We start from the raw sequence: 13888 nt of genomic DNA, 5'->3' as shown, positions 1-13888 counted from the left end.
ATCCAGGAAAAACTTGCATCACATCAAAGGAGGATATGTGCACAGGTGACTAAAAGCTTGATCAAAGACTAGCAATTTTGGAATTATAGCACTTGGATGGTATTCCAAGTGAAGTTTGACAAATTGACATTAGGGACTAATTGTATTTTGCACCTTTGAGCATCCAATGAACGTTGTCCAGTATTCACTGGATAGAGTAGATATGAAAACATTTAGACTGGCTCTTTCAAAGTTGTTTGTCCAAATGGTTGATAAGGTGGTGGGGTGGGGGAAGAGAAGGGGGTTTGCTTGTGAGTGGAGGAATGCTGATCTCTTGGAGGATTATCAAAGCTACAGAGAAATGGAAAGGCAAATCCAAAAAGAGATTTCAACATCAGATGAAAAATTTTAAAATTAATGTTAGAAGACAGGGAAACACTTAATTCACTACACAAAGGACTAAACTTGGTATGGATTTAGGATACAAGCAGCAGAATTCTGGCAAGGTTGTAGAGGCTGGATGGAAAGCTGGGATGGGTGAGCCTGGACCATAACCAAAAGTATGGATGAGAGTCAGAGTTCAGTGCTTTGCAATTTGTACGCTGTGCAATATATGGTGTTGACATGTCTTTGCCTACATCATCAGTATACTCAACTGCCAATCTCCAATATACTAATATGGTGAACTATCAGTCCAGACCCAAAACTTCAAACAAAAAGGGAGGGTCAATAATTATTAGCTTGTTTGAGATTATCATCAGTAAACTTCAATGAAGATCTCCTTAACACACAATATATTGTCTCAAGACATCTCACTAAGACAATATCCATGGGAAGAAAGGAAACCCATATACCCTTATTAAAACATAAAAATACACTACATTATGTACATTTATTCAGCACACATGCAATGCAAAATATATGCAGAATATACGGAGTACTTACCTGTTTGGGAATCTGTCCAAAATTATTGATGAACCCAATAGTTGCAGTTTCTTTCAGTGGATCATTGATATTATATATGTCGACCTGCCCTTCATAAAATAGGTGATGGAAGACATTGACTGCTTCTATTGCAGGTACACCTTGTTGTTTATATCCAAAGATCAAGTCGATCCACTCATGCAGATGTGAACTGACATAATCACATTCCAGTGCCTGAAGCAAAGCATAAATTAAAATTACAGTATAAAATCTGTCAGGTAAAGTCAGCACATTCAAAATATCAATATCTATCTTCATTTGTGAGAACTGAAGATTTTATTTAACAGTAAAGACAGCCAGTAACTCAAGGGGAACAATTTTACAGAATTGTTTTCTTATGTGATTGTTCCAAATGTCTATTCCCTGGCTTTGGAAATTATGGAGAAAGCAACTCAGATATAACCTAAGCCTGCATTGCCCATGCCAGAACATGGAATATTCCATGCAAGATGTATCAGTTTTCCTTAAGATAATGAGTCAGAATCACTTGTGCAAATACTATCCATATAGAGCTTTTGCACTACAGGACAGTTCTCCTGTATTACCAGTTATGGCAATACAGCCTGGGGACCAGTACCACAAGACAATGAAAGTCAGCACTGCAATAATTTGATCACCAAATTACTTCCTTTTCATTTGCTGTAATAGTTTCTTACCTAAAAATGCACTTCAGTTGATTGTTTAAAATTTATATTAAATACCCTTTGTACTGAAGTTTAGATTTAAATTAAAAACAAGACAAACTGTAAATACACTGAAACTAACAATTTCAGTGTGAAGTTGTACATGCCCTAGATATTGAAATAAAAACATCAATATGTTACCTGACGGTGAACTCTGATGAATTCTCTTGGGTCTCCTTTTGCCCACGGTGGTAATAACACGTTTCCCAATTTTGTACCGTTCTGCTTATAACCTAGACATGGAAAATGATGATATGCAAAGTTCAAGAGATCTATTATTTGTAATTCTTTCCTGTGAATATAAACTTAAACTAGGTAAAATTAAGTTTATCTGGTTATTTGCTCCTTGCTGTGCACAATTACAACGTCTTTCTAAATTTCAACAGTCACGACTTCCAAAAACACTTATTTGGTGAACCACCTTATTTCTTCATTATGTGATAAAATTATTCATAAATGGTACATATTCATTAATTTTGCAGAGTTTGTGAGGAACTCTACTCAGGTGGACTGGAGACTGGAAAATTCTAAAAGAGCATAGAATTAATGAATCTTTCCTATTTCTTTATGCACTGTTTAATAGCCATACCTAGATCAAAGTTGTTGGAATTTAGGAGAAACTCTGGAAGATAGAAGAATTCTGGAATGAGTTCTTTCACATCTGCCATATTATGTTTGGATGCTGAGTACCAGGCCTCTCGTACACTGTGAAACATTCGATCAGCTAGATCAAAATGACCACCCTGAGAGAAGACGACACAAGTAAGTAACACGGCAAAAATTCAGAAATTCAAAGAAAGTTGTTCTTCCTGTTTTTTTTAAACCAGATGCATTCACCTGAAGATGAGAGCAAAATTAATGTACATTAAATGGTACTGCAATTAAATTGGGTACTGATGACATAACACCTGGAATATTACATACAGGTTTGATCTTCCTATTTGCAAATGGGGGAGTGCATCGATGGTTTGCCAGATTGATTCCTGATGTGTGGGTTTGCCTTCTGAGACAACATTAAGCATACTACTAGATATTACAAGAAAGAGGGCTGCTCTCACTGAAATATACAAAATTCTTATGGTGCATAACAAGGAGATGCAGGGATAATGGATCCCCTGTCTGGGGGGGGGGGGGGGGGGGGGGGGGGGGGGGGGGGGGGGGGGGGGGGGGGGGCAAAAAATCAGGGTCACAGTCTCAAGATAATAGAAGAGCCATTCAGAACTGGAATAAGAAGAAATTTCCTCATGCAGAGATTAATGAATCTTTGCAAATGTCCACCCAAGAAAAAGGTGAGAGCTCAATGTCTGAACATATTCAAGACAAAGACTGATGGACTTTTTTTTTGGATATTAAGAGAATTAAGGGATATTGGGTTACAGCAGGAATGTGGCACTGAGATAAAAGATGATCTTAAATCTTTAGAAAGCTAACAAAATTCTTTTGAATTATGAAGAATGAGGGGTGATCTTATTGAAATATATAAGATTCTTATGGGCTATGATGGTAGATGTCAAGGCGTTTCCACTAGTGGGAGAATCTTGAATAAGTGGACGTAGTTACAAGATTAGGAGACAGTCATTTAAAACAGAATGCATAGGAACTTCTTTTCACAAAGGGTGCTGAATCTCTGGAATTGTCTATCCGAGGGTTGTGGAGGCTTGACCACTGGGGTATTTAAAAAGGAAAGTAAATACAATTTGAAAGATCAGGGAATTGATGGCTAAGGGGAATTGTTAAAGAAGAGATGAGGTCTGGGCAGATCAGCCATAATCATATTGAATGGCAGGGAGACGTGAGTGACCTACTCCTGCTCTTATTTTGTTATGTTCCTAATGAATGGCACAGCAAGCACAAATAGCTGAATGGTTTATTCCTGCTAATATTTATGTTCTTAATTAATTGCATATTAATTACCTGGAGTCGGAGAAAAATTTGAGTGAATGGCTCCATTCTTACTAGATAAGACGCCACAATCATGGCAGAAGAATAGTGTGTACCATAATGATATGCTGGTGTTTCACCTAGAAAGAGAACACAGATTAGACACAGTTAAATTCAACATCACCAGCAAAAATTGTCACATTCCATCAAATTCAAATTTACAAAGTACCAGTTTTTAAAAAGTATTCCGTTTAAAGATACTTCATCTAATTTAATATGTACTTTCTCCATAAAGTTAAAAGAGTTAATGAATATCTAAGTTTGACAAAAAAAAACCTGAGTGCATAGATAGGATGCATCCATATGCACAGAAAATATTCTCACTTATATCACATGCACATTAACTTAAAAGTCCATTCTGTAAAATTTACCATTTGGATCTTCCCAATCTTTATACCGTTTCTTATACTGAGCTAACCTCTCTTCAGTCTGAGCCCCCATTGGTTTAGCCAGGTTTCTGAACGTTTTGGAATTTGTAAGATCAAGCTCCTAAATGAAGAAAAGGAATTATTTACTCACCAGTAATTTTATTTGAATTTTTCACCAAATATATTATAAGTACCAGAGTTTTAGTGGTTGAAAGAAAAATGGAAAAGTTTACAACTATCACCAGCACAGTTTTCAATTACACTCAATCTCACAAACTCTTTCTATGTGTAGTCTGGACCTAACCAATTGCATAGTGATAAATCAAGACTGGTTGTTGAAGCCTATACTTAAATTATATTCCAAAATATACAAGAAATGCTAATATTAAATAGCTATTTCTAAATAACTCAAAAAAGTTAGTAAATTGGGGAATAAAACTTGCTCTCCAATACAGTTGACTCTCAACTAATTTTGAAATGGCTTAGAAAACTCAGCTATATTAAACTGTACTGTACAATTCAGACATCCACATATTCAAAATAAAATTAAAACAAAATGAAACCATTTACTGAAGTTCAAAGTGGTATAAATGAATTTACTTTCATGAACAATACTGGAAAAGTGATTTGTAAAGCTTCCATACCTCAGAATCATAGTCTGCCAGGATCCATGGGAATACTGGATACTGCATTAAATCATTATAGGATCTGCCGGCTAACGTGTTTAGGTGCATAAGGTATTGGAAATTACTGATTTCTCCCCTCTAAAGGAAAGACAAAAAATGCAATGACCTTAGTTCCTTTGTTGCATGTACAAATCAGCATGTACAGCAGTATTTTATAGACTTAACTCAAAGTAGGTCTGGATTGTTTAACTTTTTGAAACTAAGAAATGCCTATTCCATACATCTAAATGATTTTATTTAGCATATAATATTTTTGTCGTACAAGAATAAATATATTTAGAATATAATTATGCAACAATATGGGATCTCCAAATACATAACACTCATTATTTATATCTAACATTGAATACATCCTATAATGACTGCTTATTCAATAATACTATCCATTTTCACAATGACAGTACAATGAAACGTTTATCACGTTTGCCTTTGTGCCATCTCCTCGACATGACAATATAACAATGTAATAGCAGTTCAGAAGTTTACACTGATTTGGAAAAAATATATAGGAGTGGGCAGGTGAGATTTAACGATGTTGGGCTGTCATTTGTCCCAATGTTTTATGGTCACTATAAGTGACTTAACAGTGAAAATGTTTAGTTCGTAGAGCAATAAAGTGCAAGGAAACAAAGGAGCATATTTACAGTGTGGCAGTGTGTGCTGAACTGTCATTTTCACATGACAAGGATCTTGCTGGAGATGCACAATGCTGATTGGGTATGTCTCAGAACATCCTGAGGTTAACCAATGCTTTTCTCCAGCTGACCATGTCATAGACAATACTGATTGAAGTTGCTGCTTGTTTGTATACAGCAAAATCTTTGGCTGATACTTCTGTTGGAGGGACTAGAAGCTATGGTTGGGTGGTGTGGGAGGAAGAATGGAAACCAGCAAAGGGAAGAGTTGCCTAGCTCAATCTGATCACCACTACCTTTCATGTTGCAGCATCTTCTCCACCTCCATCCCCTCTGTCCATCAGCTGCTGCACCTGAACGTGAACCTAATTAAAGGGTCAAATTTCACGGAACTACAAGGACGAGCAGATCTTTGCAGGTGGCTGATGCAGTAAATCCACCCCCTGACTGTGTAATTTTCTGCACTCTATGAATTAAGAACTAGCAATGGGAACAGGAGTTAAATTTTAGAACAAGCTTATCTTGTTCAGCTCACTAATCAAGTTACTGAAAGCAGCTCTGGAACAAGGGCCAAACACTGTGCATCTGGGTTTACAGCTGGGGTGAGAGTGGATATTCAGAGAGGTGATCTTTATAGAACAGGGAAGCTGGGTTCCAGCATACTTGGTACTGAATTCCAAATTCCAAAGTAGGACTTTTATAAGTTTTGAGTTTGCAGCTGTGCTATTCATATGAATAGTTATCTTTACTGCTGCAAAATAATCTTAGTTAATAAAAATTGGTCCCAGAAGAAATTCTTAATGGCTCTTTGCTGAACAGTTATCCATTAAACATGCATTTTAAACAATCACCGTGAACTCCCATGGTTAAGTGAATACTTTCTGGTAAAGCTGGAAAGTAAAGCTACTAAAGCCATTTAGATTTCCTGGACTCATTTCCTCAACACTTTCCAGAGACTATTCCAGTCTTCATAGGATCTGTTCCACATGTCAATTCAGCCAGGGTAACCAGCCTATGTGAACATTTCTGTTCTTCTATAATGTATAATCATCCCAACACAATCCTCTGCTCCAAAACGCTCACTTAAGCACACCAATCTCACCTCTGGAAATCTGTCCCAATTTTTCATACATGCTACCTGGTCACCCGAGTTCAAATTGATTAAAAAAAAGTTAGATTCCTTTACACAGAGTATTCCACATATGAAATAGACTTTCAGTTAAGTAGAGGCGGCAAAATCTTCGGAAACATTTAAGAAACAAGATACTAGATATCCTCAGCAGGTCAGTCAGCAACTGTGGATAAAAGCAATGAAAGGCTATTGATGTGAAATGTTAACTCTGTGGACAGATGCCACCTCAGCTGAGTGTTTTAGCATTTTCAGTTTTTATTTCAGATCTCCAGCATCTGTAATTTTGTTGGATGCTGCAGTTGCCACTTAAAAGATTTACCCAAAGGCTTGAATTAAGATCTCATTCACTATCTTGTATATTTATTTCATACTATTACACATGTAAGGTGATCTTGTTCAGAGTTCTATCTAGCCGTTATTTTCTTTTTACTTGCCTCCCATCTTTGTGTTACAGACTTCTCTCCCACCAATGTACTAAGCAAACCAGACCTGGGAACAGACAACATAAAAATGTTTACTTTGCACTTGGAAATCACTTGCTTAAAACTACACACAGACACAAACCAAAATATCTCAAGAGGTCTTTATCATGGTCAGCTTAAGTTTTAAGTTATACATTTCTTAAAACAGCCATAGTGATATTTTTAGCTATAACAGCGTTCTTTAAAATATTTCTCAAGCAGAAAATAATAGCTCTTAAGAATACACATTTAATACCTTGTTGTGTTCTCTACATCTTGTATTACAACACATCCTTAATACAGCAAACGATTTACAGCTGCTTCAAAAAAAAGTGTTTTAAGAAACAGTCACAGCCTTACCAGGAGTTATTTGGGCAAAAGACCAAAAGTTTAGTCAGAGAAGTCGTTTTCCAACATAGTTAAAGGAGGAATCAAAAGTACCACAGCAAAATAAGTTAAGCAAGGAAATTCCAGAACTATAAATCTTGGCAGCTGAAGAAACTGCTGCCAATCTTATAGTGATTGAATACTGAGATGCACAGGGGGCAAAAACTGGAGGACTGCAGACCAATGAGCTGGGGGAATAGGAAGGGACTGTGGAGGAATTGAAAACAATAATGCAAATGTTAAAATTAAGAGCAAGTATAGATCAGTGAGCAGAGGTGTGATGGAACAATGAAACAATGCGAGTTAGAAAATAGGCAGTGGTGCTTTGCATGACTTCAAGTTCAGAACAAGGAAAGATGGACAGGAGTGTGTTGGAATAGTCAAGTCGGAGATATCAAAGATGTGGATGAGTGCTTCAACAGCAGATGAGCTGAATCAGGGTGAGTTGAGCAAAAGTACAAAGGTAGAAATTGATGGCCTAAGCAACGGCTCAGATGTGTGATCTTAAGCGGTGAGAAAAAATACAACATTTTGTAGTTCACTCTCAGAAAAGGGATACAGTTAGACTTAGGAATAGTGTTTGTGGTGGGGAATGAAGAGAATAGTTTTGGCCTTCTCAATATTTAATTACCTTAGTGTAATGTATTACAAAATTGTGGAATATGCAGTCCACATATATAATATATAAACACACACATAAGATGAGATAAGACTTCTTTATTAGTCACATGTACATCGAAACACGCAGTGAAATGCATCTTTTTTTGCATAGAGTGTCCTGGGGGCAACCCGCAAGTGTCACCACGCTTCCGGCGCCAACATAGCATGCCCACAACTTCCTAATCTGTATGCCTTTGGAATGCGGGAGGAAACTAGAGCACCCGCAGGAAACCTGCGCAGACACACTGGGGGGGTGGGGGCACACAAACTCATTATAGACAGTGGCCGGAATTGAACCCGGGTCGCTGGTGCTATAATAGTGTTGTGCTAACTGGTACACTACTGTGCCTGCCCAAATGCTGTATATAGCACAAATGCTATTTTCTTCTCAATCCTTTTACATGGCTCCAGATTTCCCTGCTTCTAATTCCTTCCCATTTGCAGAGTAGATCCTATTGTCTGCTATTGTACAAACTAACTAAACAGTATTGGGGAGTGGAGACAGGGAACGAGTCTGGACTTCCACAAATGCTGGAGAGCGCTCGTGTAAAAATGCCTAGAGGTGAGACCACATGGGATCCAGGGTGAGTTAGCTAACTGGATACAAAAGTGGTGGGAGGCTGAGGGTGGTAGTGAAGGGTTGTTTTTCAAAATTTGAGGCCTGTGACCAGTGGTGTGCCACAGGGATCAGTGTTGGGTCCTCTGTTGTTTGTCATATATATTTATGATTTGGATGTTAATGTAGGTGGCATGATTACTAAGTTTGCAGATGACACCAAAATTGGTGATATTGTGGACAGTGAAGGTGGTTGTGTAAGATTACAACAGGGCATTGATCAACTGGAAAAGTGGGCAAAGGAATGGCAGATGGAATTTAACTGAGCCAAGCATGAAGTGTTGTTGAACAGAGACACCTTATACAAGTACATAGCTCCCTGAAAGTGGAAACCCAGGTAGACAGGATGGTGAAGAAGGCATATGGCATGCTTGCCTTCATTGGTTGAAGCACTGAGTACAAGAGTCAGGACATCATGTTACAGTTGTACAAAGCATTGATTAGGCCACATTTGGAGTATTGTGCGCAATCCTGGTTAAGATGTGATTAAGCTATAGAGGGTGCAGAAAAGGTTCACGAGGATGTTGCCTAGTTTGGAGGGCATGATTTATAAAGAAAGACTAGATAGGCTGGGTCTGTCTTCTCTGGAGCAAAGGAGGCTGAGAGGTGACATGATAAAGGTATATAAAATTAGGAGAGGTACTGGTTACATAGCCAGAGTCTGTTTCCCATGGTAGGAGTGACTAAAACTAGAGGGCATAGGTTTAAGGTGAAAGGGAGGAAGTTTAAACAGGATCTGAGGAGTAAATTTTTCAAGAGTAGCTGGTATCTCGAATGTGCTGCTAGAGGAGATAGTGGAGGAAGGAACAGTAAAAGCACTTAACAGGTATCTGGACAGATATTTCAATGACAAGGCATAGAGGGATATGGAATTAATGCAAACAAGTGGTATTAGTACAGATGGGTACAATGGTTGGCTGAAGGGCCTGTTTCTATACTGTACAATTCTGACTCTATGAAGTGAGGCAAACTATACAACAGTTAAAATCAGGGATAAAGAAAGACTAAGTGAGGAAAGTGTCTGCTGGGACAGAGAGAAGAGCAGGAGGAATGTTGACGTAAACTAGGATTGAAGGAATCCAAATTAGGTATTAGTATACAAAGCTTTCAACATGGAACATGAAGACTGCAGTGTAAGTAATGAATGGTCTAGCACAACTTTGTTTAGACACCTGTCCCCAGAACCACAAAACATAATCACAAAGGTCTCTTTAACCTCCCTCCTTATAACAATATACTAATTCTAAATGATTCCTTTCCTTGACCAAACGACACGAATTGTATTGTATCCTCTTCAACAGTGACTCACAGGACTACTACTCTGGGGCAAGAAAAACCTAAGACTTCCTTACTCTGAACTTTCTCTCACCCTCTTCCTAGTTACTTGCATCAACCATTTACTTGTATAGAGCATATTCCTGTGAGTCTTGGCCTCCTGTCCAACTTGCAGTATTGTTTGGTGTGGGGATGTGGCAGGGTGGAGGATGGTAGAGGCAAGGGCAGAGAAGTATTTGTGATGGGAAATCAATGGAGTATGTGAAAATGAAACACAAAGTTAAATTCTTCTGAGCTTGATATTGCAAAGAATTGAACTTTGTGTTTCATTCAATTCACCACACAGCTTGGCCACTGACTACATTACCATCAGGAGGACTGGGAACTTTTGCCTAATATGTGTATCAACTAATACAAATATATGACATTTCATTGTTTATTCTCTTATTCCTTTCGTATTAATGAACATTTCCATTAGGTCTTCCTTTAATTTCTACTTTTGGGCTCTTTGGTTTCCCAGGCTCTTTAAATTTTCTAATGTGCTTTTAGCACAGCACAACACAGCCCTTTTGTTTAAAAAAGGGATTGCAGAACTGTTTTTGAGTGTGTATGTAAATATGACAGCAATGAAAAAGTGGGATATTTCCCATTGTATGTTTCATCTGTGTTCTCATCTTAGTAAGTTTACACTGCATTTACTGTCATGGATTTAATAAGGTACCTAAAGTTGCTCATGGTGTACCAATTATGAGGTAGCTATCTGAAGGATCCAAGAGTACTTCAGTTACTCTCTTAGTAATTATTTACATCGTGCTGTTCAGTGTTAAAGAGCAAACAGAGTTATCCTCCAGTAGCAATGAGTGATTCTAAAATTTCAACATTAGCAAAGGAAAATCAGGGAACCGATCTATTACCTTCACATAAATCAATATTTATTGAAATTAAAAAAGCTTGGCACCTTTACAAGGGCAACCTGGGTCAGGCATTGATGACTTTGTTTGGAATGCCCAAATCCTCAGGATAAGCTGAAGAATATGTTGAAAGCACAAAGAACTTATTTCTATTCATTAATTTAAAGTACAATCTCAAAAAAAAAAGCAGCTGTCAATTAAAGCCAAAGAAGTTCCGAGCCATTTTGGTAAGCTTCACTTACCCTTGTTCCACACTCGTATTGGGCCGTTGGCCAGAAACTGACTCAGAACTGTCAGTCAAAGAAGGAACCACACCTAAAAACCTGCAGAACAACTATTATTCAGTAAATTGAAATGATTATCTTTCACACATTGATAAGCCTCAAACAAATGTTTAATAGTTCAATATTAGTAGGGACACAGGTTAAGAAAATTAAAGTTAAAAAAAATCTCTAGATAGCAATTTATTCTTTTTGTTGCACACATGGAAATGAATTATTTTAAATGTAATATGTAAACACTCTTGTTCATTTATTTATGGGTAAGAAGGACGAACTTAGTGCCTAGATCAGTACATGGAATCATGATGTTGCCATTACAGAGACCTGGACACGAGGGACAGGACTGGCAGCTGAATGGTCCTGGGTTTCGTTGTTTTAGACGTGATAGAGATGGGAGTTCAAGAGATGGGAATACAAGAGGTGGAAGGGTTGCACTACTGTTAAGGGAAAATATCACAGCAGTACTCAGTGGACGTACTGGAGAGATCATCCACAGAGGCAATTTGGGTGGAGCTCATAAATAGGATAGGTACAATTATGCTGATGGGATTATACTATATGTCTCCCAATAGCCACCGAGAGGTGGAGGAACAAACATGTAGACAGATTATGGAAAAGGTGCAGAAACAATAGGGTTGTTATAGTGGGGGACTTTAACTTCCCCAGTGTTGATTGGGACTTCCTTAATACAAGTAGTTTAGATGAGCCTGGATTTCTTCAGTGTATCCAACAGGGGTTCTTGAAACAGTATATGGAGAGTCCAACTAGAGGAGAGAACATATTGGACCTAGTTTTGGGAAATGAGCCAGGCCAGGTGACAGACCTGATAGTGGGTGGACATTTTGGGAATTGAGTAAGGCAAAAATTGGATCTTGCGGGAAGGTACTAAATTGAGGGAGGGCAAATTACGACAGGATAAGACAGGAACGGGCATTGATTGGGAACAGTTGCTGTCGGACAAGTCCACATCTGACATGTGGGAATTGTTTGAAGACCAGCTGTTCAGAGTGCAGGATTGACATGTTCCGGTAAGAAGTAAAGACAAGGATGGTAAGGTAAGGGAACCATGGATGACTCGAGAGGTCCTAACTTTAGTCAGGAAGAAAAAGGAAGCATACATAAGGTTTAGGAAGCTAAGATCAGACTGGGCCCTTGTGGAATATCAAAATAGCAGGAAAGTGCTGTGAAATGTCCTTGGCGAGCAGGATCAAAGAGAATCCAAAGGCATTTTATACTTATATTAAGAAAAAGGAGATAACTAGGAGAGGGTAGGTCCACTCAAGGAATTTGTGCTTGGAGACAGAGCAAGTGGCTGAAGGACTAAATGAATACTTGGCGTCAGTATTTACCAAGGAGAAGAAATATGCTGGGACATATTGAGATAAGGAGGAGGTAGTGCTGGGTCTTCTGAAAAGCATGAAGGTGGATAAGTCCCCAGGGCCTGATGGCATATATCACAGAATATTGAAAGAAACAAGTGAGGAGATTGCTGGGGCTTGGACAAGGACCTTTATGTCCTCACTAGCAACAGGTGAGGTCCTGGAGGACTGGAGAGTAGCAAATGTTGTGAAGGGAAATAGGGATAATCCAGGTAATTATAGGTCAGTGAGCCTCATGTCAGTGGTAGAGAAGCTACTGGAGAGAATATTGAGGGATAGGATTTATGTGCATTTGGAAAAGGCATGGCCTGCTCAGGGTAAGGCAGTGGATGTTATCTACATGGACTTTAAGTAACGCACTTGATAAGCTCGCTCATGGTAGGTTGATTCAGAAGATAAAAATGTATGGGATCCAGGGTGAATTGAAAATTTGGATTCGGAACTGTCTTGCCCATAGAAGACAGAGAGTAGGGGTGGAAGGCTGTTATTCTGGCTGGAGGTCCGTGACCAGTGGTGTTCCACAAGGATGGGTGCTGGGACCTCTGTTGTTTGTGATATACGTCAATGATTTGGATGAAAGTGTAGATGGGTGGATTAGTAAAGTTTGTGAATGACACCAAGATTGGTGGAGCTGTGGACAGTGTAAAGGACTATCAAAGAATACAACTGGATATAGATCAGTTACAGATATGGGCAGAGAAGTGGCAGATGGAGTGTAATCCAGGCAAGTGTGAGGTGTTGCACTTTGGGAGGTCAAATAAAAGGAGAAAGTACACAGTTAATGGTAGGTCCCTTAATAGCATTGAGATACTGAGGGATCTTGGGGTCCAGGTCCATTGTTCACTTAAAGTAGATACCCAAGTGGATAAGGTGGTAAAGAAGCCACCTGGCATGCTTGCCTTCATTGATGGAGGTGTTGAGTATAAGAGTAAGGAAGTCTTGCTGCAGCTATATAAAACTTTAGTCAGACTGTACTTGGAGTATTGTGTGGAGTTCTGGTCGCCCCATTATAGGAAGGATGTGGTGACTGTGGAAAAGGTGCAGAGGAGGTTTGCCAGGATGCTGCCTGCATTAGAGTGTATGAACTAAACAAAAGGTTGGGCAAACTTGGGTTGTTCTCCCTAGAGCACCAGAGCTAAGGGTAGACCTGATGGAGGTTGTTAAAATTATGAGAGGCACAGATAGGATAGACGATCAGAATCTTTTCCCCAGGGTTAAAATGTCAAACACCAGAGGACATGTTTTAAAGGATGGGGGGGAATTGGGAAGTTTAAAGGTGACGTGGGGCAAGTTCCTTTTTTTAATGCAGAGAGTGATAGGTGCCTGGATTGGGTTACCAGGGGTAGTAGTGGAAGCAGGTAGTTTGGTGGAGTTTAAGAGGCTTTTAGATAGACACGTGAATATTAAGGGAATAGAAGTATATGGATGATACACAGGAGGAGTACATTTAGCATAAATTGGCATCAAGATCGGCACAACATTATGGGCTGAATGGCCTGTTCAGTGCTGT

The 13888-nt window shown here is 38.8% G+C and overlaps 1 protein-coding gene across 3 annotated transcripts in view; it reads right to left on the bottom strand.

Annotated features, from left to right (window-relative positions):
• Positions 1 to 13888, bottom strand: part of wdfy3 (WD repeat and FYVE domain containing 3) — a 253917-nt gene that overhangs the window by 29659 nt on the left and 210370 nt on the right. For all 3 annotated transcript variants that reach the window (XM_052010252.1, XM_052010254.1, XM_052010253.1), the window contains 8 exons: positions 10961 to 11041; positions 6843 to 6897; positions 4600 to 4719; positions 3959 to 4076; positions 3561 to 3667; positions 2236 to 2389; positions 1788 to 1879; positions 925 to 1137 (listed from right to left, as the gene is read on the bottom strand). In XM_052010252.1, coding sequence (XP_051866212.1) covers positions 925 to 1137; positions 1788 to 1879; positions 2236 to 2389; positions 3561 to 3667; positions 3959 to 4076; positions 4600 to 4719; positions 6843 to 6897; positions 10961 to 11041 — 940 coding nt within the window. The remainder of the gene's footprint in view (positions 1 to 924; positions 1138 to 1787; positions 1880 to 2235; positions 2390 to 3560; positions 3668 to 3958; positions 4077 to 4599; positions 4720 to 6842; positions 6898 to 10960; positions 11042 to 13888) is intronic.

The sequence above is a fragment of the Pristis pectinata genome, chromosome 2 (genome assembly GCF_009764475.1).
Source record: "Pristis pectinata isolate sPriPec2 chromosome 2, sPriPec2.1.pri, whole genome shotgun sequence".
NCBI lineage: Eukaryota > Metazoa > Chordata > Chondrichthyes > Rhinopristiformes > Pristidae > Pristis > Pristis pectinata.
Note: the sequence above shows the minus strand (reverse complement) of the source record. Positions and strands in the feature narration are given on the sequence as shown.